The sequence below is a fragment of the Ostrea edulis genome, chromosome 5 (genome assembly GCF_947568905.1).
Source record: "Ostrea edulis chromosome 5, xbOstEdul1.1, whole genome shotgun sequence".
Lineage (NCBI taxonomy): Eukaryota > Metazoa > Mollusca > Bivalvia > Ostreida > Ostreidae > Ostrea > Ostrea edulis.
The window spans coordinates 44,813,740-44,839,252 of NC_079168.1; the positions used below are offsets into that span (position 1 = coordinate 44,813,740).

The 25,513-nt window shown below is 35.2% G+C and overlaps 1 protein-coding gene across 1 annotated transcript; it reads right to left on the reverse strand.

Moving 5' to 3' along the window:
- On the reverse strand, positions 1-25,495 carry LOC125652935 (uncharacterized). The gene is made up of 15 exons (XM_048882423.2): positions 25,166-25,495; positions 21,031-21,124; positions 19,654-20,861; positions 19,306-19,436; positions 18,046-18,172; positions 15,741-15,840; positions 15,260-15,408; positions 12,912-13,164; positions 10,943-11,050; positions 10,183-10,249; positions 5,848-5,949; positions 5,591-5,722; positions 3,974-4,060; positions 3,332-3,507; positions 1-2,598 (listed from the first exon to the last, which is right to left on the reverse strand). Exons 2-15 carry the CDS (start codon positions 21,115-21,117, stop codon positions 2,464-2,466), a joined length of 2,862 nt encoding a protein of 953 aa, XP_048738380.2. The 5' UTR covers positions 21,118-21,124; positions 25,166-25,495; the 3' UTR covers positions 1-2,463.
- Between the last annotated feature and the right edge of the window lie 18 nt (positions 25,496-25,513).

Here is a 25,513-nt window from a genome sequence, read left to right on the forward strand (position 1 = left end):
ACAACTTTAATTTTATTTTAGAAACATGAAAAATCTAATTATATACTTGCATTTAAAAAAAATGAATGTGATCAAGTACATGTATATGGGAATGAATTTTCTGGTTATCTTCACATGAAGATATAAGATCGCACTTTCGTAATTATTTTCACAATAACTGTGAAAATACCAATCTTTATTCAATGGAAAAATTACAGCATTTCACTGTTAAATATGTAATAAATAAAATGTATTTGTAACAATGGAGTAACCGTATCAGCTCCATATCTTCTGAAAAATAACATAGATACAATGTGATGTACATAAATACATGTAGAAGTAATTTATTCGTTTCTGTATTTATCAAGCAAGTGGGGAAGAGCATGTCATCACTTGAGTGGAAATTCTATACTGGGGCGCTCTTTGAGGGAAAGATGGACAGGGGTTAAAATATTTCCTATGGGGATATTCTATGCAGCCCATCAATTTTTTTGACAAGAAGAAAATTTCGTAAGAATGTCAATCTGTTTTCAGAAGCAGTGTGGGCGAGGAAGGATGTAGTCGATACAAATGTATGTGGACGAGATGGGAAATGCGTAGTGATGTGGACAATGCGAGTGAATTGGATGATGTAGTCTATGTGGGCGATAAACTGTTGCAATATAGGTGATGTTCAGGGTGTGAGCGATATAAGAGATGCTGTGTGATGTAGGAGATGTCAGCTGGTGATTTCATGGGTGAAGTGGGTGATGTGAATATCATGGGTGATATAGGTAATTTGAACGATGTGGGCAATGAAGGCCATATGGAGGGAAATGTTGGGAGTGATGGGTGATAGCGCAGTTGTGTGCAAGAGATGTTAGGTATGTGGGGACACTGGGAAAAAGAGTTGTATGTGGGGCATCCTAGGCAAGTGGGGAGTATGGGGCAATGTGCTTAATGTCGAATATATTGACAATTTTGGTAATGTATGAGTGTTCTGGGCAATGTAGAGCACGCGAGTGATGGCAATATGGGTAATGTAGAGTACGTGAGTGATGGGAATATGGGTAATGTAGAGTACGTGAGTGATGGCAATATGGGTAATGTAGAGTACGTGAGTGATGGCAATATGGGTAATATAGAGTATGTGAGTGATGGCAATATGGGTAATATAGAGTAAGTGAGTGATGGCAATATGGGTAATATAGAGTACGTGAGTGATGGCAATATGGGTAATATAGAGTACGTGAGTGATGGCAATATGGGTAATATAGAGTAAGTGAGTGATGGCAATATGGGTAATGTAGAGTACGCGAGTGATGGCAATATGGGTAATGTAGAGTATGTGAGTGATGGGAATATGGGCAATGTAGGTGATTTGGGTGATGTGAGCATTGAAAGTGAAGTGGGAATATGGGCAACATGTGGGCAATTGGAGCATTGTTGTTACTGTGGGCTGTATGGGTAATGCAGAACAAGTGAATAATGTTGGCAAAATTAAATGTTGTGGTCATGTTAGGTAATATGGGGCAGTTGGGTGTGTGAGATACATTATGCATGTGGGGCAACATGGGGCAAGTGAAGTATATGGGGCATCTTGGGCAAATGGAAAATGTGGGCAACATGGGTCACTTAATTCAAATATTACGTATAAAATTTTTGAAAATCTTTTAAAGTGAAGGTTTTGTGTGACATAAAGTGCTGATGGATGTACAGACAGACAGAGTGATTACTACAAGGCATCTACCATATAACAGGGCTGTAATAAATTTTTAAGAGAATTCAAGTGATTTTCCAGGTATTTTAGACATACATGTCACAAATGGTTGATGGTATGTTTTGACTCGTCATTAATATGACAATAGTATTCACTATGCCTGATTAATTGCCAACATGCTACATGTAGTATAATTTTTTTTTCAATGAAACGAATAAAAAATGTTGGTACAAAATTCCATGGATTTCCTGTGATTGCAGATTTAACGTTTTGTATCACACAGAAAAAATACTTCTATGGTAAATCCAATACTTTGCAGTAACTGTTCTTGAAAATTCCTACTTTTATGTTGTTTTCACTTATTTTTTAAGTCCCTGCACCCCTGCACATGTGCAAAATGCCAAAAAATGCTGAAAACAGTGACCAGATTTGTTACGTTTGTAACTCTACAGGAGTCTGACTATACTGGTAACAGAAATAAGTCCTGCATTTTAATGCCCCAGACCCTTAAAAAAAACAACCCATTGTTCTTCTGGAACACTACAAGTGTAGCATGAAACTGTTCCAAATACAAGTCCAAAATAACTCCCAATCAAAAGCAATGACAGCCATCTCTGATTCTAGTCACTCCAATAGTACCAAAAAAAAAATAATCATCTGCACCGTTAGACCAACATGTTCAGGGACTTGGAATGAAGCAGCTTTGGAAAAAAAGTTTAAATCAGGCAAGGAATGATGTTCATTGTAATTCACGAAAGTCTAGAATTTTTTATCCCTAGTGATTTTCAGCATACACAGGATGATATTTCACTTCTGTATTCCCAACTGTTCCCATAAAAACCAGCACAGAGAAATCCCCCTGGTCCTTTCAGTTTAAATTCTTGCCCTGTGATGACATAATCTGGCAGCAAGTTGGAAAACTGGAATAAATGGATGTTAATGAGTCATTATATGTATGATCATCATATCAAAGTATATATGAAGATTTATGTCAATCACTAGAAAAGTAAGTCACCCAGTGCTTGCTTTCACAAGCATGCCAAAAATAATACACATCTTTCTTTTTATATACGTAATCATGAAATAATATTTGATAATAAGTATATCAAGTCAACTACATAAATGGCTACCAATAATACAACAAAGACTCCCTTTTGTAAGAAATAACTGAAAACATTGAATCTATGATTCTACAATTTTTTCTCAGTGCTTCAAGGAGTGATTTCTATTGGTCACTGCAGCTAAGCCACAATATTTGATGAAGACCTACCGGTGACTGTGTCATTGGAGGAATAGTCGGTGTAGCTAAATGAAGATCTACCGGTGACTGTGTCATTGGAGGAATAGTCAGTGTAGATAAATGAAGATCTACCAGTGACCGTGTCATTGAAGAACTACCTGTGACTGTGTCATTGGAGGAATAGTCGGTGTAGCTAAATGAAGACCTACCGGTGACCTTGTCATTGGAGGAATAGTCGGTGTAGATAAATGAAGACCTACCGGTGACCGTGTCATTGGAGGAATAGTCGGTGTAGCTAAATGAAGACTTACCGGTGACCGTGTCATTGGAGGAATAGTCGGTGTAGCTAAATGAAGACTTACCGGTGACTGTGTCATTGGAGGAATAGTCGGTGTAGCTAAATGAAGACTTACCGGTGACCGTGTCATTGGAGGAATAGTCGGTGTAGCTAAGGATATTACATCCATAAAACCCGCCACAGAATTCCCGAGTAACAACATAGCCAGTCTTCCTCTTCCATGTGGTGCCAATGTCATCAGACCCATTCTGTTGTCATGAAACTGACATTGTTTAAGGCTAAAGGTCTGCTCTGCAATACAGAATGCCGTAATTGTTGTACATTGAACATGGTAAAAAATTGTTGTACATCAACTATGATGGAAATTTGTTGACTATGGTTAAAATCTGCTAGACATTGAATAGGATTAAATTTCTAGAATCTTGTAAAGCAAAGAGAAAATAATGAGCCACAATACCAAGCCCTGAACAATGGGATATGAATTTTTCAAAGTTGGTTGAGGTTCATAATGATTATACACACTATTTGTCCTTCTCATTTCCAGAAGTGAAGAATGACATAACTATTGAAAGGTTTGGTACGAGCTCATTCTTGACAATACAGGGGATAAAGGACCTCGAATTTCACACCTTTGTTTCAAACCATTACACTTAGATATGCTTTATACTAAGCCTGGTTAATGTTGATACAGTATAGTTTCTGTCAGAAGTTGCAATAGGTTATCTAAGTGATTCAGGTGATCTTCATAATTACTTACCTTTTACTTTTATTGGAATTTCCTCAAGAAAAGTCGCTGTGAGTATGTTTTCTTTGTCAGATCCTAGAATTATCAAGTTCAGGTCTTCTGAAATTATAAAAAAAGTACTTCGTATCACGAATTATCTTTTTAAAAATATGTCTATTTAAGGAAAACTGTGTTAAGATAATGGATTTTTTTCATATTCATTATATGCATTGAGATTAGTGTTCAACCATGTGCCTGTCCTGGCCCGAGACTGAACTGGGTGGATCGATAAATTTAAAACATAGTCTGTCCATTGTGCCCAAAAAAAAATTCATGTTTAGTCTATGAAAAAAAAACCCAACACTTTCACACATAATAGACCTGGTTAAAAAAGTAAATATAATTTGAATTAAATAGATATGACTTCCGATTTCATTAGAAAACTGTTTAATATGAACAAGTTAGAAGACCTAAATCCCAAGATACTGACCTTGTACACGATGTTTCAGATGGCCATGATTTTAGCAAACTTAAATCTGCACTATGTCAAGAAGCTTTCATGTAAATTTCAACTTTTCTGGTCCAGTAGTTCTTGAGAAGAAGATTTTTAAATGACGCCAACCTATTTTTGCCTTTTCATCATTATCTTCCCTTTGAAGGGGAAATGGCCCTTCATTTGAACAAACTTGAATTCCTTTCACCCAAGGATGATTTGTACCAAGGTCAATTGAAATTGGCCAAGTGGTTTTGGACAAGAAGATGAAAATGTGAAAAGCTTACTGACAGACAGGCATACAGACAGAGACGACAAACAAATGATGATAAAAATACTGACATAGAGATGTATTTAAAACATCTTAACTTTTCATCTTCAAAACAAGGCATGACCCCTGTTTATGTTTACATGTCACGTGATTCAACTATCAGCTTGGTGCCAAAGTTGAAGGCTTTGGTGAAAAAAGCTTTTATAAATTTCCTGTTCTTTCTTCTTTGTGCTTGCTCCCTAAATTGATTTATCATTATCATATGTCAAAATTTTGAATGCTTTTGACACATATTTTTTTTTTTTTTTTTTTTTTTTTTTTTTTTTTTTTTTTTTTAGAGATTTTGGTGTTTTCACCTATGCACGTGGTTTCCTGGCTGTGACAAAACAGATTTTGGAGCCAGATTTTATGTAAATACAAGGTATAACCTATGTACAAATATTTGTAATCCACGTATCTATAAAAGATCTTTATTTCTATAACAAAAAGCTGTCAATTTCAATCCACTAAAAATCCATTTTCATAAATTTGAAATGAAAACTGAATTTGAAATGAAAATGGACTTTATGAAAGGAAATCATAATTTGTTTAGACTCAGGAAATTGTTTGAATGCATGCAGGAGTTTTTTTAAAATTAGCTTAAAGCTTAATGCCTCAGGCATACCATAGATGGAATATTTTACACCGAACAGTTTACATTGAACGAATGATACATTTTTCAGATTGCAAGAACAGAATTTTGAACTTTTTGACTTTCCATAGGTCAAACCATCAACTGGTGTTTAAAAGCAAGGGAAACATGAATAGTGGGGTTGAGCTACATTCAATTATCAAATGTTGCAAATCATCCAAATTTTAAAAAGACTTAAAAAAAAGAAACACTAACCCACAGCTTTAGGGTCTACCTCACTGTCCTTGATAATCTGAACTGTTGAGTCGGAGGTCAGTAGGAACAAATTTGAAATATACACTGCAGCTGTCTGAAGTCTAACTAAGTTCTCAGCCGTTCCCAGTGTTCCTAAATCAAAACAAGTCACGAATCATTTCTTAATAAATATTTTTGCGGTTAATTATACACCTTGAGATGTGTGCACACACAGTTGCACACCCACACATGTATACATATATAATAAACATACTAACCAATGACAATGATAAACTTATGCTCGGCAATTCTCCTGGCAGGACCATATGTTGAGCTGTTTCTTCCCCAAGGAGACTTTTCATCACAAATTTTCCAGTTTCCTAGCAAAATATAAATTGTTTTATAGACACATGTTTTCACACAACCATGCACATCAATTTAAACTAGTTCTAATTGTAATGGAAACTATTGCAGATGTTCCCCAAACGTTACCCCATTTAAAAAGTGGTTCAATTAATTGCCATTTGTTTTTAGTAAGTTCCATTGAATCACTCAATTATATTATAGACATTTTCATTATGTACAGTAAAAATTTCCACCTTATTTCCTTCATTTATTGGAGAGCTATACAAGTTAAAGCATTATCCAATCAAAATCAATCCTACGTGAATACACGTCCTGATCTGTAACTTTCATCATGCCAATCCATCACACACCTCAGTAAGAATATACAGTATAATTTTCAAAGCAATATAAGTATCATCCAATCAAAATTCAGCGTACATGCATGCATGTGTTTGTGAGTAATTTGATTATGCCAATATCTTACATGTCTTGATATATAACTACAAGATACATTTCAAAAGATTTCAATGAAAACTGAGCAAATAAGAATGAGTCCAAAATATGAAGTCCAAAAACAATACAGCTTAGGCTTCAGTACAATCAATCATTTCACATTGTAGGTTCTTGTAGTATGTACCAATGATGTCAATATCATTCCATTTTTCTCAGTCATAAAAGAGTTACAAGTATTTCAATATTAGCCAATCAAAATTCAACACATATGTGCCTGCATGTGTGTGTAAGTACTTTTGACAATACTAATCAGTAGAGAGTCCAAAAGACACATATCTGGAACATAAATCTCAAAACATTTGATTGAAATAAAATGTTAGAGATCAATATACTTGATTTTAGATGTTAAAAATTACAATGCACAATTCACATGCATGCAAATTTGATTTAGCAATTCTTGTTTACATCATTTATTATGCATTGATATCATAAACCTGCAGTAAAATATTTCATTTTATTTGAGTCTTTTATCAGAACAGTTTACGGCCATCTTACAACCCCAAAATTGAATGAAAATCATGAATATGACTTGGCACTTTTTTGTATCATTCAACACATAGTGGTGTCATGTACCTACAATATAAATTTTATCATGTTTCCATCATTCATCAGAAAGTTATGGTGATTTTAAAATTGTCCAATCAGAATTTAGTACATGTGATGGCAAGTAATTTTGACCATAGCAGACAGTAAGGAGTACCAAGACACATTTACAACATTTTCAAATGATTTTGATGAAAAACAAAAGTTATGATCCGTCCAAGAATGGCACCTTCAAAGGATGATGCACATCCATGCACATTTGTGTCTGCATATTTTAGTATACCACTCTATATACATTTGTATTATCTACCTATGCTGTAAATATCAATTCATTCCCTTCATTCATAAAACAGTTATTGATGTATTATCCAATCAAAACGATGCACACGTGCAGATTGGTGATTTTTACCATGTCAGTCATTTAAGAGTATCGGTATAAAACAAAGAGGTCCACAGGCCTTATTAGCCACCTGAGTATTAGTTAAAAGTACCACTAGTCCTGAGGGCTATGGAATCTATAATTTTTCTGTTCTGCAAATCTATGCTAAATTCAGCAGCAGTATAAAACAAAACAGATATGCTCCCAATAGTGCTCATACTGATGAAAGACTTTACATATCAATCATTCTATGTTATCTTAACAATATAGAACTATTTTGAACCTGCCCTTTAGTTAGAACCCTGGAGTTGCGAAACTCACAATTTTGGTACACTCCTTTCTGCCATTTCCTAAATAACATCTTAGTTTATATACAGTATAAGCAAAATTAATGAGGAAATCTGTCAAATGATAAATACAATAATCACATATTTATCCCCATCCTGGAATCAAAACCCCTACCCCTGGGATTATGAAATTTACCATTTTGATAAAGGGCTACCTGCTCCTTCAAAATATCCATTTACTTTCAATTTAGTATCAATAGCATTAAAGACAATGTTATCTATATGTTTTACACATAAACACCATATACCAAGTTTGGCCCCACCATGGAGTCAGAGCCTCTACCCCGGAGATCACGAAATTTACAATTTCTATAGAGGCCTTCCTGCTCTACATCACTATGCATTTAGGTTTCTTACACATGTGTGGCTGTAGATAAATTTTTTTTTTAAAAATTGGTCAATTTTTGGCAGTACCATTTTTGCCCTGCCCCTAAGGCCCCAGGGGTGTGAAAGTCCTGAAATTTATAACTTATGTCCCCCTTGTCCCAAAGATGCTTCATACCACATTTGAAAAGAATTGAAATGGCAGTTATCAAGAAGTTAAAAATGTTGAATTGTTTATATAAGCACGACGGACAACACACAACAGACACTGACCAATTGCAATAGGTCACCCGAGTTTACTCAGGTGACCTAAAAAAAGTTCACTCCACTGTCTATCATCTATGAAAATTTCACATTTATAGAATCATCGAAACAAGAATAGGGAAAATGATATCAAGAAGAAACAGTACGAACACAGAAAGGTCTTCCATTGGAAACAGAAGACCTTAATAAGAAACAGAGTAAATACAACATGTTCCAAAACTTCATTTGGAGAACATAATAACAATCATAATAATAAAACAAGAGGCCCATGGGCAACATCACTCACCTGAGCAGAATTTCCTAGCAATAAACAAGCTTGAGCAAAATTATCATTATACACAAGCAGCTTGATTCAGAAATTGTTTTTCAAAGGTAACAACTAAAAATTCATTAATCATCAAACTTAATCATCAAACTTGACAACAGATTCATTAAATGTCACATGCCCTTGTAGACAGGTGTGACCTTTCATATTAATAAATTTCATCTAAGAATGCTTTGTGCAAATAAGTTTGGTTGCCTTCACATGTAAAACTTTGAACCCCTATTGTGGCCCCACCCTAACTCCAAGGGTCATGATTTTTACAAACTTAAATCTTCACTTTGTCATGAAGCTGTCATGTAAATTTCAGCTTTTCTGGCCCAGTGATTCTTGAGAAGATTTTTAAATGACCCCAACCTATTTTTGTGATTTTCTCCCCTATGAAGGAGCCATGACCCTTCATTTAAACAAACGTGAATTCCCTTCACCTAAGGATGATTTTATCAAGTTTGATTCAAATCGGCCCTGTGGTTCTGGAGAAGAAGCTATTCCTATATATCAGCATGTAAAACTTTGATCCCCTAATGTGGCCCCACCCTACCCTCGAGGTCATGATCTGAACAAATTTGAATCTACTCTATACCAGGAAGCTTTCACTTAAATTTCCACTCTTATAGCTAGGTGGTTCTTGAGAAGAAGATTTTAAAAGATTTTCCCTATATATTCACTTGTAAAACTTTGATCCCCTATTGTGGCCCCAACATACCCCCAGGATTTACGATTTCAAGAAATTTGAATCTCCACTGTGTCAGAAACCTTTCATTTAAATTTCAGCTCTTCTGGCCCAGTGGTTCTTGAGAAGGTTTTTAAATGACCCCACCCCATTTTTGTGATTATTTCCCCTTTGAAGGAAACATGGCTTTTCAATTGAACAAATTTGAGTCATTTTCACCAAATATGATTTGTATCAAGTTTGATTGAAATTGGCCCAGAGGCTCTGGAGAAGACTTTCCTATATATCTGCATGTAAAACTTTTATCCCCTATTGTGGCCCCGCCCTACCCCCAAGGGCCAGGATCTGAACAAATTTGAATCTACTCTATATCAGGAAGCTTTCAGGTAAATCTCCACTCTTCTGGCCCAGTGGTTCTTGAGAAGAAGATTTTAAAGATTTTCTTCATACACACGGAGATCTAACTTTGATCCCCTGTTGTGGACCCAACATACCCCCCAGGGGTTATGATTTTAATAAACTTGAATTTCCACATGTCAGGAGACTTTCATGTAAATTTCAGCTTTCCTAGCTCAGTGGTTCTTGAGAAGAATTTTAAATGACCCCAACCCATTTTGCATTTTTGTGATTATCTCACCTTTGAAGGGGACATGGTCCTTCATTAGAACAAACTCTAATCCCCTTCATCCAAGGATGCTTTGTGCCAAGTTTGGTTGAAATTGGCCAAGCGGTTTTGGAGAAGATGAAAATGTATAAAGTTTATACCCACAACACCGACAACAGACAAATTTTGATCAGAAAAGCTCACTTGAGCCTTTAACTCAGGTTAGCGAAAAATAAAAATAAACAGAGTAAAAACAATATGTTCCCAATCTCCATTTGGGGAACATAATTACCATGTACCTTGGTTTAAGCACATGTAAACTTTGGGATCTTTCGTATTTGACATATCCATTGTAGTACTGTCAACCTAAAAAGTTAAAATCAAGGATAATGTTAATGAACTCAACCGGCATATTCTTTTTTTTTGGTGAGATTACACGAGTTTTCCATTTATAATTATAGAAGTATTTCTGGAGATCAAATGTCACTTTTTTGTTAACAAACAGATGTACATCAAATTGATTAGATAAGAGGTATGGGCATTAAGGAAGTGATTTTGTCCAAGTCTTCATTTCATACTGAAATTCTACCTTTGTGTTGTCTAACCTGTGCATGCTCAATACAAAGAATTTGATACCATAAGAATTTGGTGATAAAATTTGCATACATTTTCTTCAAAATCAGGAAATTTAATACTGTTTCTATAAGTTCTAAATGTTGTCAAAATATGACAGGATATATTATTCAATGTGAAAAGAAGCAGAATTAAGTTTTATCATGTTGATTGCATTAGGCTAATGTCCAAAAACTATTGATACATCGCACTGTTTGATTCATACAAAGAAAACCTTACTGCAATGAAAACATCATAAATTAGATCATATAAAGGTATTGTCAAGAACATTGGTTTTTTGTGTGTGTGGAATCAATATTCTTTATTCAGCAATACATAACAACTATTTAGAATGAAATGATTTTGTTGAATTGTTGGTAAATATGGAACACAGCCTTAATGCCCCTAGCTCTTTCATATGATACAAATATTAATTCTGATACCTACTTTTAACACCTTTCCTTTAAAGTTTGTTTTCCGGTTTGGTGGTTCTTGGATGCTAAACTTGGCAACATTCACAGTTTGCAAATTGATGTCATCCTTTGAAATACTTCCCTAAATAAAAATAAACACATGGAGGAGGTAGAAAAGTTGGTGTTTTATATACTACATTGTTTGTAGAATACTTATTTAGTAGTGTAAAAAAGTGTATCAAATCAGGAATTTAACTGGTATATCTATTGAAATTCTTATTTTTGTACAGTACATAATGTTGCTGTATACATACATACAGCTGTCTCTCGATAATTTGAATTTTTATCCCTCAAAGTAATCTTCCAGTCCAAATTACTTTCGTTATATAAATAAACAATTATACTATTGTTCTCTCTAAGTATCGATCTCTCAAAGTAAAATCTAAGTCTCATTATACTGTAGATTCCTTATTTTACGTGAGTACTTATTATCGTGAAATGACTAATGGACGTCAAATCGCGAGAAAATAAATTTGCGAGTGCTCAGTTGATCAAGTGTTTTTGCATGTGTCTTAGCAATATAAAAATAAAAGCGAGAAATATTTTTTCGCGAGTGATGTTTCTTGAAAAAATCACACGATAACAAATTCCTCACGTATATTTAGGAATTTACAGTATATAATCCTTTAAATTTAAAGAATCATATATAACGGAACTTATTACTTTGGGAGATTTATACTTCCAGAGAACAAGAGTGTAACGTGGATGGTATGGAGTAGTTGTTGTTCCTGTAGACATAATCCAAGTTGTATCGGGGTCATCTGGATTTCTGACTCCATCAAAATTTACAAGGATTAAGTCATATGATGGATTGTCAAAACACCAGGCCATAACATCCATGTTACTCTCTTGTTCTCTCTAAGAATCGATCTCCGAAAGTAAAATTTAAGTGAATTAGTGTTTGTCATTCACTTGTGACCTAATTGACACAAGTGCCAAATCAGATGATAATTGTTAGATGCAACACTAATTCTTTGCTGCAACAAATCTAAAAGACATAAACACAAATATCTAGTCTTTTTAATCATATTTGACATGAAATAAAGTTTAAGGATTAAATTCTGTCAATGTAATATGTTGACAGTGCTACTGTTAGAGCAGGTTCAGCTAAATATACATGCGTGGATCCAGAAATTTATCCTTGGGTTCCACCCCATGCAAATATTTCCAGGATGTCTAGCATATACTAGAAGTTATAACAATTAGTATTTTATGACTGGCAGTGCAGCATCCCACAAGTGATGTTGCCATACCTATATGCTTGCTGGTATGGCATTGTCACAAACGGTAGACCAGGTCTTGGGAGATCATTTATCGATCCTGTCTGATGATACCACTACAACAACAGACTTATTGTACAGCGATAAACATTAAAATGTCTTGCTACTCCCGCTGACTAAAGCCTGCTTACAAGATACTGACAGCTTGATTTTGCATTGCATTGTTTAAACACTGCATAAATCTGATTTTTTAAATTTTATCTCTATTGTTGATTTTGCATCTGCAATCACTAGCAGAATTGTTTTATCATAACAAAAGTCACAAAACTCATTTTCACCTTTTCATTAGTATTGAACAGTGGAATACAATTTTCATGCCATGCTATTCACATCATGTGAATAATTTAAAAACCAGCATGAGTGAAGTTTGCAATAAACACTGATAGCTATTATAAAAATATTACCAAAAAATTACTTCGAAAAATGATGTGTTGCATTTTTATAATCGGTCAGTATATTTTAAAACTATCCATCAAAAGAACTTTACCAAAAAATAGTGCCTACAATATATTTAAGGTCAAAACCCTTTCTTTATATCTAGAGGGTTTGGTCACAAGTTTGGTGCCAGTCTCACTGTGGGTATAGACATGCATGCAAATCATGATTTTTTTGAAGAAGGAAAAATTGTTAATATATTGTGTTACTTGAAATTAAGAGAATTACCATAATTTTACTAGTTCTCATTGGAACAATCTGTTGCAATATTTGAACTCCATTAAGTCCATCCCCTAGGGCAGGGTTGTAGGTGACGAGGGTGAAGTTTCTAACAGTCTCTTTGGAATACATGTTCACTTTCTGTCCACTGCAGTCTTTTTCTCCATCCATGACATGACACTGGGACAGCCCTTCAGTAAATCTAGCATTAGTGAAGTCTCGGATCTGCTGGTCATTAACAACACCTCCATCATTTGTCTTTCTGAAATAAATATGATTCTACTAAATTCTCTCAAGACTCTCCCTTGTTTTTAAGAAGAGGATTTTAAAGAATTTATTCCCCCATATAAGCTAAGTTCTGTCATTAGACAACTATATAATGTCTTCATATTGTTGTGAAAAACTACCATTATTTTGTTGCTGTTGGAAAGATCCCATAGGTAATCTATGGATCTTTTTATGACTAACTCTGACTCTAAAGGTTAAAATTCATACAAATTTGCAGCTATACTACCTGCATGTATATATGCTTGAATATGTATTGCTTTGCTGTTCATGAGAAGATTTTACGACCTCCCTTATGGAGTCAAATTAACGTAAACTCAAATAATTGAAGATATCTTTAATTATTTGAAGATTTAATCAATTCATTTGATGTGTGCAACAATTCAATTATAAAGATCTCTTCAAATAATTAATGATATCTTCAATTCTGAAATATTATGTGCATCAATTGAATTGTTGAATTAAGCATTTAAAATCGTTCTGCTGAATTGATGAGCACTATAATTAAATTGTTGCTTTCTTTAAATGAATTGATATCAAAAATTTAATTGATGTGCACTACAAATCAATTGAAGAAAGCAATAATTCAATTAATTCTTGCAATAATTGAATTATTGCTCTCTTTAATTGAATTGTAGAGTGAATCAATTCAATAAATACCTGCAGTAATTGAATTATTGCTCTCTTCAATTAGATTAATGACATTATTAATTCAACTGATGCATGCAATAATTCTTTTAGAGAGAGCAACTATGTAATTAGAGATATCTTCAATTTAACATATCCACAATTCAATTAATGATCTTTTTACTTGAATCATTGCTCTTTTTTAAAGGAATTGATGTGCACATTAATTTTTAATACAAAAGCACGATTTTTACAAACTTGAATCTGTACTATGTCAGAAAGCTTCCATGTAAATGTAAACTTTTTGGCCAAGTGGTTCTTGAGAGAATTTTTTTTAAAGATTTTCACTATATATTTGTATGTAAAAATTCAATCCCCTGTTGTGACCCCATCCTACCCCCAGGGGCCATGATGTTAACAAACTTTAATCTGCACTATGTCAGGAAACTTTTATGTAAATGTAAACTTCTCTGGCCCAATGGTTCTTGAGAAGATTTTCCCTATATATTTCTACGTAAAACTTTGATCCCCTATTGTGGCCCCACCCTACCCCCAGGGGCTATGATTTTTACAAACTTGAATCTGTACTATGTCAGGAAGTGTTCGTGTAAATTTAAACTTTTTTAGCCCAGTGGTTCTTGAGAAGATTTTTAAATACTTCCCCTATATATTTGTTTGTAAAACTTTGATCTTCTGTAGTGGCCCCACCCTACCCCTGGGGGCCATGGTTTTAACAAACTTGAATCTGCATTCTATCAGGATGCTATCATGTAAATGTAAATATTTCTGGCTCAGTGGTTCTTGAGAAGATTTTTAAAGATTTTCCCTATATTTTCTCCATGTAGATCTTTAATCCCCTATTATGGCTTTGATCCTTTATAATGGCCCCATCCTAACCCCGGGGGCCATGATTTTACCAAACTTAAATCTGCTCTATGTCAGGAAGCTTTCATGTAAATTTACACTTTCCAGGCCCAGTGGTTCTTGAGAAGATTTTTAAAGCATTTTCTTATATATTTGCATGTAATCTTTTATCCCCTATTGTGGTCCCATCCTACCCCCGGGGGCCATGGTTTTAAAAAACTTGTATCTGCACTGTCAGGAAGCTTTCAAATGAATTTCAGCTCTTCTGACCCAGTGATTCTCGAGAAGAAGATTTTTAAATGACCCCACTATATTTTTGCATTTTTGTGATTATCTCCCCTTTAAAGGGGCATGACCCTTCATTTGAACAAACTTGAATCCCCTTCACCCAAGGATGCTTTTTGTCAAGTTTGCTTGAAATTGGCCTTGTGGTTTTGGAGAAGAAGATGAAAATGTGAAAGTTTACGATGACGACAACGCCACCAATCAGAGACACACAGTGAAGTTCAGGTGAGTTAAAAATTGTTTTCCACTGACAAGTCCCATACAGTCTAATTTAATAGGACTACTATAAACCTTACTTTGTATCCCACCACCAATGCTCTTTGCCATCGATTTCCATGTAAGTTATATTGGCCTTTATTTCTTCCATTAGACGATGCATTCTGCGCATAAAAAATGGATGAACCGTTCTGTCATCAGCACCGATTCTGGCCAAAATAGGAACATCCTGTATCAATTAAAGAGCCATTTCAAAAATTCATATCCATTTTCCTCGTATAAGAGAACTATTTTATTTCAAAATCATTCTCTTTAGAAACAATGGTTACAGACTGATAAAGATGCCATTTTGAAACATTAAGTTTATACTTCTTGAGACTTTCCACTTTGTCAGCAAAATGTCATTTAATGTCCACTACTATCTAAAACACACCACACCTTGTTGATCTGATCACCATACCTTATTCATCTTCTTATTGATCGCTACTACTCCTATAAGCACCCCCTGAGATTATGTACTAATATACTTATTTTCATGTTATTATGTACTAGCATACTTACTTTTACGTTGGTTATGTGTCTGTCTGCATCATTTTCTGCTATACAAGCCTCTAATATGAATTTTGTTGATGGATCCACATGACTTGCTGAGATATCGTGTCTGTGAAATATACCATATCAAAATATGAGGGTAATGTTGTCCCACTAAATCACCGAGTTTGTGTTCCATATGATACTTAATGCAGGCACATCAACAATACCGAGTTTGTGTTCCATACGATACTTAATGCGGGCACATCAACCACACCGAGTTTGTGTTCCATACGATACTTAATGCGGGCACATCAACCATATTTTCATAGAAATTGTGGGTATATATCAAGCATTTAAGATAAATATTCAGTAAAATAAAAAATATTAAGGGATTAAATACATAGTTTTTTTCATATAATACAGAATATCCAAACCATTATTTCATCTCCAATTCCATTGCGGTTTTAATACTTAGTATGTCCAACAAAATCATGTTTACTGCATTCACTTGGGCTACTTTTCAGTAAATATAAGCACATATGTTACTTACTTACTATCAGATAGTGAGTTCAGGCACAGTTTAGTGTCATTTTTGAAAGTTGCGGGGTGGGGAACAAATGGAGAAAATAAGGTGCCGTTATATTTATATGAAAAATCTAGGTTAGCAAAAAAGCAGGTCTGCCCAAACCCCTAATTCGTAAAGGGGATGGGGGATCCTTCAGTTCATGGTATGAGTTCAATTCATCACTTCAATCTTGCATTTCCTCTACCATTCACCGCTACAAAATCAAGTGGCCAGCTAATAAATCGATCGTTGTATGTACTAATAAGACCTAGCCTTGCTTTCTCAGTCACCAACAGATGCAGGACAAGACAACTGACCTGGAAGCTACCTCTTCACAAGTTGGTCTCAAGATCCATGAGGGCAAGACCAAGATCCTCAAGATCAACACAAAAAGTGAGGATCCACTTCCGACCCAGTCACACTGCAAGAGAGCTGGAAGAAGTAGAGACCTTCACGTACCCGGGCAGCATCATTGACAAGCAAGGGGGCACAGATGCAGATGTCAGAGCAAGAATTGGCAAGGCGAGGACAACATACTTGCAGCTTAAGAACATCTGGAGTTCTGAGGTGGTGTCGACTTGCATGAAGATTAAGCTGTTAAACTCCAATGTCAAGTCAGTGTTACTGTATGGAGAGGAGACAAGTCAGTGTTACTGTATGGAGCGGAGACATGGAGGACAACAAAGACCACCACCAGAAAAGTGCATACTTTCATCAACAGCTGCCTGAGAAGAATCCTCCAGATCCACTGGCCTGACACCATCTGCAATTCAGACCTGTGGCAGCGTACAAATCAACTGCCAACTGAAGACGAGATCCGGCACAGAAGATTGGGCACACCCTGAGGAAACCAGCCAATAACATCACCAGGCAGGCGATCTCATGGAATTCCAAGGAAATACGGAAGATAGGACGGCCAAGCAACACCCGGTGACGTGACCTTGAGGCAGACAGCAAAAAGATGGAGCACACCTGGAAAAAGCTAGAGAGACAGCCCAGGACTTTGGCAGACTGTTGTCGATGGCCTATGCTTTGAGAGGAGCAATGGGCATAAGTAAGTAAATAAGTAATGTCTGATCTTGGACAAGCGTGTAAAAATTATTCTTCGAAGACCTTCCAAGAAATATTTCATATAACTTTCTAAACTTTGCTTATCATTGTTTTTGGCACTCTATGGCCTGCATCCATCCCATTTCCATTTTTTAATTATTTTTTTTACTCCTCAAGACATAACCTAGGTGAGCTAAAGAAATGTTCAAAAGTTTATGAAAGATGGACAAGATGAACTGCATGACTCTGATGACCTTTAACTTAAAGTACATATGTACATGTATTCAAGTAGCTCTGAAATATATCTAAAGTAAAAGCTGTTGCATATTTGATTTAAAAAAAAGAAAGAAAGGATTTTTTGAAAATACATGAGGACCTGAACTGTGACCCTTCGCGCCAGCATACTTCATGAAGCGCGTTTTCATGTATGTTCAAAAATGAAATTTATTCTTTATATTAAAATTCTTCTTTCATTTCTGTTGGAATATTCCCAATGTTAAAATAGACGTACTATAGAATAGACGTACTATATTTATCAAGATTCAAATCCACATAGTTCACATCTGCATCATCGCATTCATGAGAAAATGGCTATCATTACAATTGGTAAAGATATCGAAGGCAAAAACATTGGAAATATAAATACATCCATGGATATGTACACCATACTCACTTTACATTTAACTATTATATGCAAAGTCTTCATTAAACCAATACCTAAAGAAAAGATTGCTATCTCCATATTCCTCCTTTTTAATCCATCCTGCTAAGGTGACCAATCCCAAACTGCGGTCAGGATAGTGTGTTGCCAAGTGCCAGGCTCCATGTCCACCCATAGAGTGACCTTAATGAAAAATGATATTTGTCACCACCACAAACAAGCTTATCTTTTAAACTTAGCCCTCTGTGATAATGGATGTCAAGTCACATACTATTGGAGCCACAACAAACAAGACCTGCCCTGTTCAACAACAGAAATACTCTACAAGGACTCGTCAAAATTGAGGTATATTTAATATACTGCACACTTGAAAGCCACATTGTATAATTACTAGAGTATAAATATCATTACAAACCACAAAACAATACAAATTTTTGTCTTTGACATTAAATATATGGCCTATGTTGAAGGACATAACACAATAAATCAAATGCAACCTTTGGCTCAATCATAAACGTACTAATGTTTCCATGTGATTCCAGTAACTATGACCTTGTTCACTCTACATCCAGTCTGATCGTGACACACCCACATACAAGTCAGAAGCATCCTTTGTGTCAAGTACGAGCACATCATTTTTGTTTATGAAGATATGACCTGCACAACAAATTCACACTAGACCTGACTTAACAGGACTAACACTCTCTTCTGGACTAATCCAAACTGAGACATATTCACAAATGTTAACAAGATTGCTACGTGTAGCCATATGTCCCCACCACTGCAAAAAAAGTTGAAGAACAAAAGTCCTATAACTCCTGTAAAATTTCTCGAATCAGAATGGTGGCATAATGTGATCAATTACATATTGTGACTAACAATCCTGCAAAATTTGAACAAAATCCGTACAACTGTCTCTGAGGAGATGCGTCCACAAAGTGTTCCTAAAGTGTAGAAAGTACAAATTGAACAAAGTCCAACAACTCCTGTAAAATTTCTCGAATCAAAATGGTGGCACAATATGATCAACTACATATAGTGACTAACAATCCTACAAAATTTGAACAAAATCCGTTGAGCAGTTTCTGAAGAGTTGTGTCCACAAAGTGTTCCTATAGTGTAGCATGTACAAATTCAATAAAGTCCTATAACTCCTGCAAAATTTGTCGAATCAAAGTGATCAACTATATATGTTGACCAACAATCCTACAAAATTTTAACATAATCCATTGTCTCTGATTGAGCGGTTTCGGAGCAGTTGCATCCACAAAATCACATTGTCACAATGTGCATATATGTCCATAAGATTGACTTACCAGCATAGACGATCTTGTCTGGATTAATCCCCTGTGAGATCCAGCTGTGTTCCTTAATCAGTTCAACCAATGATGATAGTGCAGATAGGGCAGTAAGTGCACCTGGTCCTTCCCAGTTATGTGCACCATGTCTAGAAGGAAAAGCTGCTTCAATAACACTTAACTGAAGTCACAAACTGTTTTCTCTATAGAGTATAAAATGCTTCTTACAGATCATACTGCAGACTATATCCTTTCAGCCATGGACAAGTAGATAGTCTGCTCTAAAGCCATTTTAAAAAATATATATATTAAGTAAATATAAATCTTATTATTTTTTAAATTCAATGAAATTTAATACAAACATACCTGGTAGGAGCCAGCAGCCAAGCTTTGTCAACTCCGAAAACATATTCACCATTTTCCATTCTTTTATAACTATCAGCCTGGCTTTGAGGAGGAACAGTTGTCCCATGCAGTGTCAGCAATACTGGGCATTGTTCAGTGCTACACTTCATGATGGGCTCTACAGCAGCAGCATGTTGAATAGATCCATCATGGTCCAAAAAAGTAAACAGAAATGACTGGCCAGATTTCCTACATCTCAGCTGAAGAGGTAAAGCATAGACTCCCTCTGATGTAATTATTTTTACTGACAAATCAAACTGTTCACAATCTTCAGGGCTGATCTTTTTCGATGTTGTTAATAACTTCACAGGAATGTGAGCAGTCTGCCCAGGTGCAATGTTGAAAACACTCTCAAGAGCCAGATCTACATGAACACTGCTGATCTTGGTTACTTTTACCCACTTGGAATGATGATAGTTGGATATTGGAATAGAAATGTATTTACTTAGCATGTATCCATTTACTAAATCAGGCAAGAACTGGGGTTCTAATACTCTGAGAGGACTTGTGTTGATTTGAAATGTACACTTCTTGGTAGCAGTCACTTTTGTTCTCAAATGTACATACAGTGTATGGACACCCCTTGAAAGATGAACACCAAACCAGAACTTTTCCCTGTGATAAACATCACTGGCTACAGGAATATCATCTACGTACACAGTGTGTAAGCCTAAGCACTGGATAAGTATATTCTGATCCTTTTCATTAACATAAATTTCCCCTACCATCCAGCCCTGCCATTCTGTTATTCCCACTGATCCAAGTGCATTAATCAGTTCATTCCATTGAACTGAGGGGGAAATCTGAATACCATTTTCACCAGAGTCTTGCTTGAAAGTTTTCCATTCGATAGCTGTATCTCTGACAAGTTCAGAATAAAACAATTCACCCTTTCTGTATCTGTATTTTGAAACATTCCTTATTCCTCCATAGGCTTCTAATGGGTCACCATCCCATTCTATTTTCCCTATCACAAAAGGGCCTATGAAACTCCAGTCGTCGATGAAGGTGCTTACAGGCCCTTTCAGTTTTGAAGCTATCTTAAAAGATGTGGATGCTTGTGATGTTTTTGAATTTGCAGTATACAGATCTCCCAATATTGTCCATTTTTTCCAGTCTTTAGGATTTTGTAATAGTGCATCAATATAACATGGTATAGATTTTGAGACCTACAATTCAAGTCAAACACATTTCAAAAACCAAAAGTTATTTGAAATTACATGTATTGCAGACTACATTTTAATTTGACATGTTCATGGTCAAGAGATTACTTACTGGTAATTCATGATACAGTATATACATTTCACATCTATCAAACTGTAAAATATAAAATCAGACCTTATTAGTAAGTCGTTGATTGTCCAATGTTCTCAATGTAATTTTCTTCAGAGAACATTTTAATTCTTCAGACAAGAGTTTCTTCATTTCCAATCTAGTCAGGAAAACACAAAAATACTTGTTAAACATCAGAACATAAAAAGCAACAAATTAAAATTTACTTGATCTGAAAGTTTGTTGAAAAATATATTTCTTTGTTTTCAAACCATGACCAAATTTTATTTTGCCAATGTCATGTTGTAAATTAATATGTATGCTTTAAAAATCCAAGTACAATTATCCTCATCATTGTATAATATGTGAGGAATCGGTATCAAGAATATTATATACTAAAATTAACCAATTTAAAAGTAATAACACTCTCATTATATAATCCTTCAAAATCTGGTATTATGCACTTCTATTCCTTTTCCCAGATACATCTGCACAAAATCAAAATTTAACAGATATATATTTTTAAAAAAACAGCGTAATTTGAAAGTTTCATCATTTTGTTTCAATGGTCCTAGTTTTTTGATATTGTATCCATCAGTTGATCATCAAAAAAAGCTAAGCAAATTTTACAAAAAAATGGCCATGAAAGTGAAGAATGCAAAGGAAAGACAGTCAGCTGGCAATTATTTCTATCAAAGTGATTTCTACATCATATTCTATCAGAGAAAACACTCATTGTAAACCTGGGATTATGGAACCTTAAATTGTTTGCGTATAACAGAAAATATGACCAGATTGGGAACAAGAGGCCCATGGGCCACATCACTCACCTGAGTCACCTTGGCCCTACCGTTCTTCAGCTGTTGTGAATTTTAAAAGATTTTTTATCAATCCCATTTCCCCATGAAAATTTTGAACCCATATTATGACCCCAATCTAGTCCCAAAGGATTACAACATAACTGTAAATGAATTCACATAATACAGAGATGCCTCAACACCAATATGACTAATATAATCTTGCTGTTCTGGACAAGACCAAGGTCACAAGGTCATAGATTGTGGCATTATATGAAAGACCTTGCCTTAAGAAATCTATATACAAAATATGAAAGTTCTATCTCAAATAGTTTAGCATATTGAATAGGTCAGATTTTTATTAAAAGTAGGTCAAACTTCAAGGTCATGATCACAAGCTCAAACACTAAAGTATAACAAGGTCTTGCCATAAAGAATCTATATATATATAAAATATGAAAGCTTTACTTTAAATAGATCAGGAGATATTAATTAGGTAAGGTTTTTTTTTAAAGAAAGTAGGTCAAGGTCACAGATCAAATACGACTGTATCATAAGGCATAATGAATCTATATACAAACTATGAAAGCCCTACCTTGAAGAGTCCCATGGAGATCCGGGTTAGAATAGGTCCTCAGTACCCCTTGCTTGTCGTAAGAGGCGACCAAATGGGGTGACCGTAAAAACCGACGCCCCATGTCACAGCAGGTGTGGCACGATAAAGATCCCTCCTTGCTCAATGGTCATAAGCACCGAGCATAGGCCTAAATTTTGCAGCCCTTCACCGGCATTGGTGATGTCTCCATATGAGCGAAATACTCTCGAGAGGGATGTTAAACAATATACAATCAATCAACCTACCTTGAATAGTTCCGAAGATATATAACAGGTTACATTTTCTTAAACATAGGTGAAATTCCAAGGTCACAAGGTCAAAGTATGAAATAAAGGGTCTTGCCATAAGAAATCTACTGTATATACAAAATCAAGGTCACAAGATCACATACCATGGCACCACATGGAGGTCTTTCCAAAAAGAATGTATTAAAAAAATATGAAAGCCCTAGCATATAACACTTTGATCCCCTACTGTGCCCCCAACCCCCTCCCAGGACCATGATTTGCACTAACTTGAATCTACTCTATGTCAGGAAGCTTTCACGTAAATTTGAATTTTTCTGGCTCAGTGGTTCTTTAGAAAAATTTTTCTATAAATTCACATTTTTGTAAAATTTTGATCCCCTAATTGTGACCCCACACTACTCCCGGGGGGCCATGATTTGAACAAATTTGAATCTGAACTATGTCAAGAAGCTGCCAAGTAAATTTGAACTTTTCTGGCCTAGTGGTTCTTGAGAAGATTTTTAAAGATTTTCCCTATATACTTGCATGTAAAACTTTAATCCACTATTGTGACCCAACCCAACCCCTGGGGGCCATGATATTAACAAACTTGAGTCTGCACTATATCAGGAAGCTTTAATGTAAATTTCAATTTCTCTGGTCCAGTGATTCTTGAGAGGATTTTTAAAGATTTTCAATACATATTTGCATATAAAACTTTGATCCCCTATTGTGGCTCCACTCTACCCTTGGGGGCAATGACTTTAACAAACTTGAATCTATCTAAAGAAGTCGAAAATGTGAAAAGTTTACAGACAGACGAACAACATGTGATCAGCTCAGGTGAACCAATAAACACCCAAATACCAAAAACTGACCTATCTGGCACCAGCAATTAAATCTTGCTCTGCCTAATTAAAGATCTCATACAGACACAGTAGATTCCTTAGATTATGCAAGTACTTTTGCAATATAAAAATAGAATTGTAAAAGCGAATAATTTTGATTCACAAGTTATTTTTCTTGCGAAACTATGTAATAACAAATTCCTCACATATGTTTAGGAATTTACAGTAATTGAAGACCCACAAAAAATCAGACTATAATACATAAAAATCTACTCTTAAACTCTTATTTCAAATTGGTTAATACATATCCTATAATATGTGAAAATATTTACAAAAAATATCCTTGCAAAGTGTGGCTTTGAAGGTTGATGTGAAGAACTAGCTTCTTTATCGGGTCATGTGTAGGAACAACAGCAAAGTGAAGAGTGATACAGCAATCGCACAAGCTTATCAACTTCGGAGGTCATGACTAAGGTACTCGTCCTGTGACGAGCCAAAAATTGAGGAAACAGTGGTCACACCAGCAATACCATATGGATGCGAATTACGGGATGTGATCTCCACAAAGTCAAATCTATAGTTCAATGTAATCTGCAACATCAAACCTGAACCATGGGTTTATAGCTGGAATTGAAACCACAGTGAGACAATACAATGTTGAGTTTTTCTTTCGAGAGTACATTCTCAATCATGAGGTCCCTCAGCAACATAAATGGAAAACATTCGTTGGAAATGTCATAGAAACTGCTACTTAATACAACTAAAGAAAGGCATTGCGTCAATTTGAAAGAAAAAAGATTTAGTAGATACGTAAGAAATTAATACACGAGAGACTAACCTCCTCAATAGTTGTTGGTCTCAACATTTAGATGCGAGTGATATGGCATTCTTACTAGCTCTGGCTAGTGGGTTAACCCTTTAACTCCATTGGAAGAGTGCTGGACTTGTGTGCCAGAGACCTGGGTTCAAATCCCATCAGAGGCATAAAAATGTCTCCGTTTCATAGATATTGATGATATTTTATCTATTAACAATATTCGTTTTCATTCACATGTTAATTTTCTCCAGCGAACTCAAAATAAAGATACCATGGAGTATTTCACATCCTTTTCATATCTGGATATTTTAGTGAACGGCAATAAACTAGCAACTCCAATACTGGGTATATATTACCATTGTCTGTATGACAAATGGGACGACTTCAGCTATTCCATCATCAACTTAATTCTTAATTTTATTACGTAACATTCCATTCGCATTATCACCTTTACGTCTCCCAACTGATTCAATATGTAAAAGCATGTTCTGCGTATAATACTGACAAATAAGTTGATGTTACAGCCTTAGACTTCAATTACTTTGTTTAAAGTAAGCATTTTGCAAATTCTATAACGATCTTTAAACTTCTAAATTTGTCATGTTATATATATATATTCACTTTGGCATTTATCTTTTTTAATTAAAGAAAAAGAAGGAATATAGAGGCTGTATAGGGCTAGGCCTAACAGCTGATTTTCTGCGAGTCTTCAATTACCTGCAGGTCTTCATTTGGGTAGGCCCATCAAATCTGTCTCATGCTTTACTATGATATGCTTAGATATGATTAACTTCTTAGTATGCAACCCCTCAGTCGTATATAACAGCTGTGGAAGATAACCCGGTCCAATGCAGCGCTAACAAGAATAACATAGCTTTTTTCAAGTTCAACTTTACCTTATTATCTATTTTAATTGGAAAACAAAATCCTGTCAACAAAACAAGAATGCATATTATATGTTTTGCCATGTATTTGAGTCTTTTACTACTGTCACATTCAAGCACTGTGACTGTCTGCATTGCCTCTGAAGTTGAAACAGACGCGACGCGACGTGACAGATCATAGAAAGCAGCACATCATATTAAAAAGAAATATATATATATATAGTAATTATCATTGTGGTGCATTCGAATTAATCCAGTAACAAACGCTTTTCAATAAATCAAATTCACAGATTTAAAAGCTTCTAATTAATAATATAATCCTTATATTATCGTATCAATCCCGAAATGTTTTAGAACGAC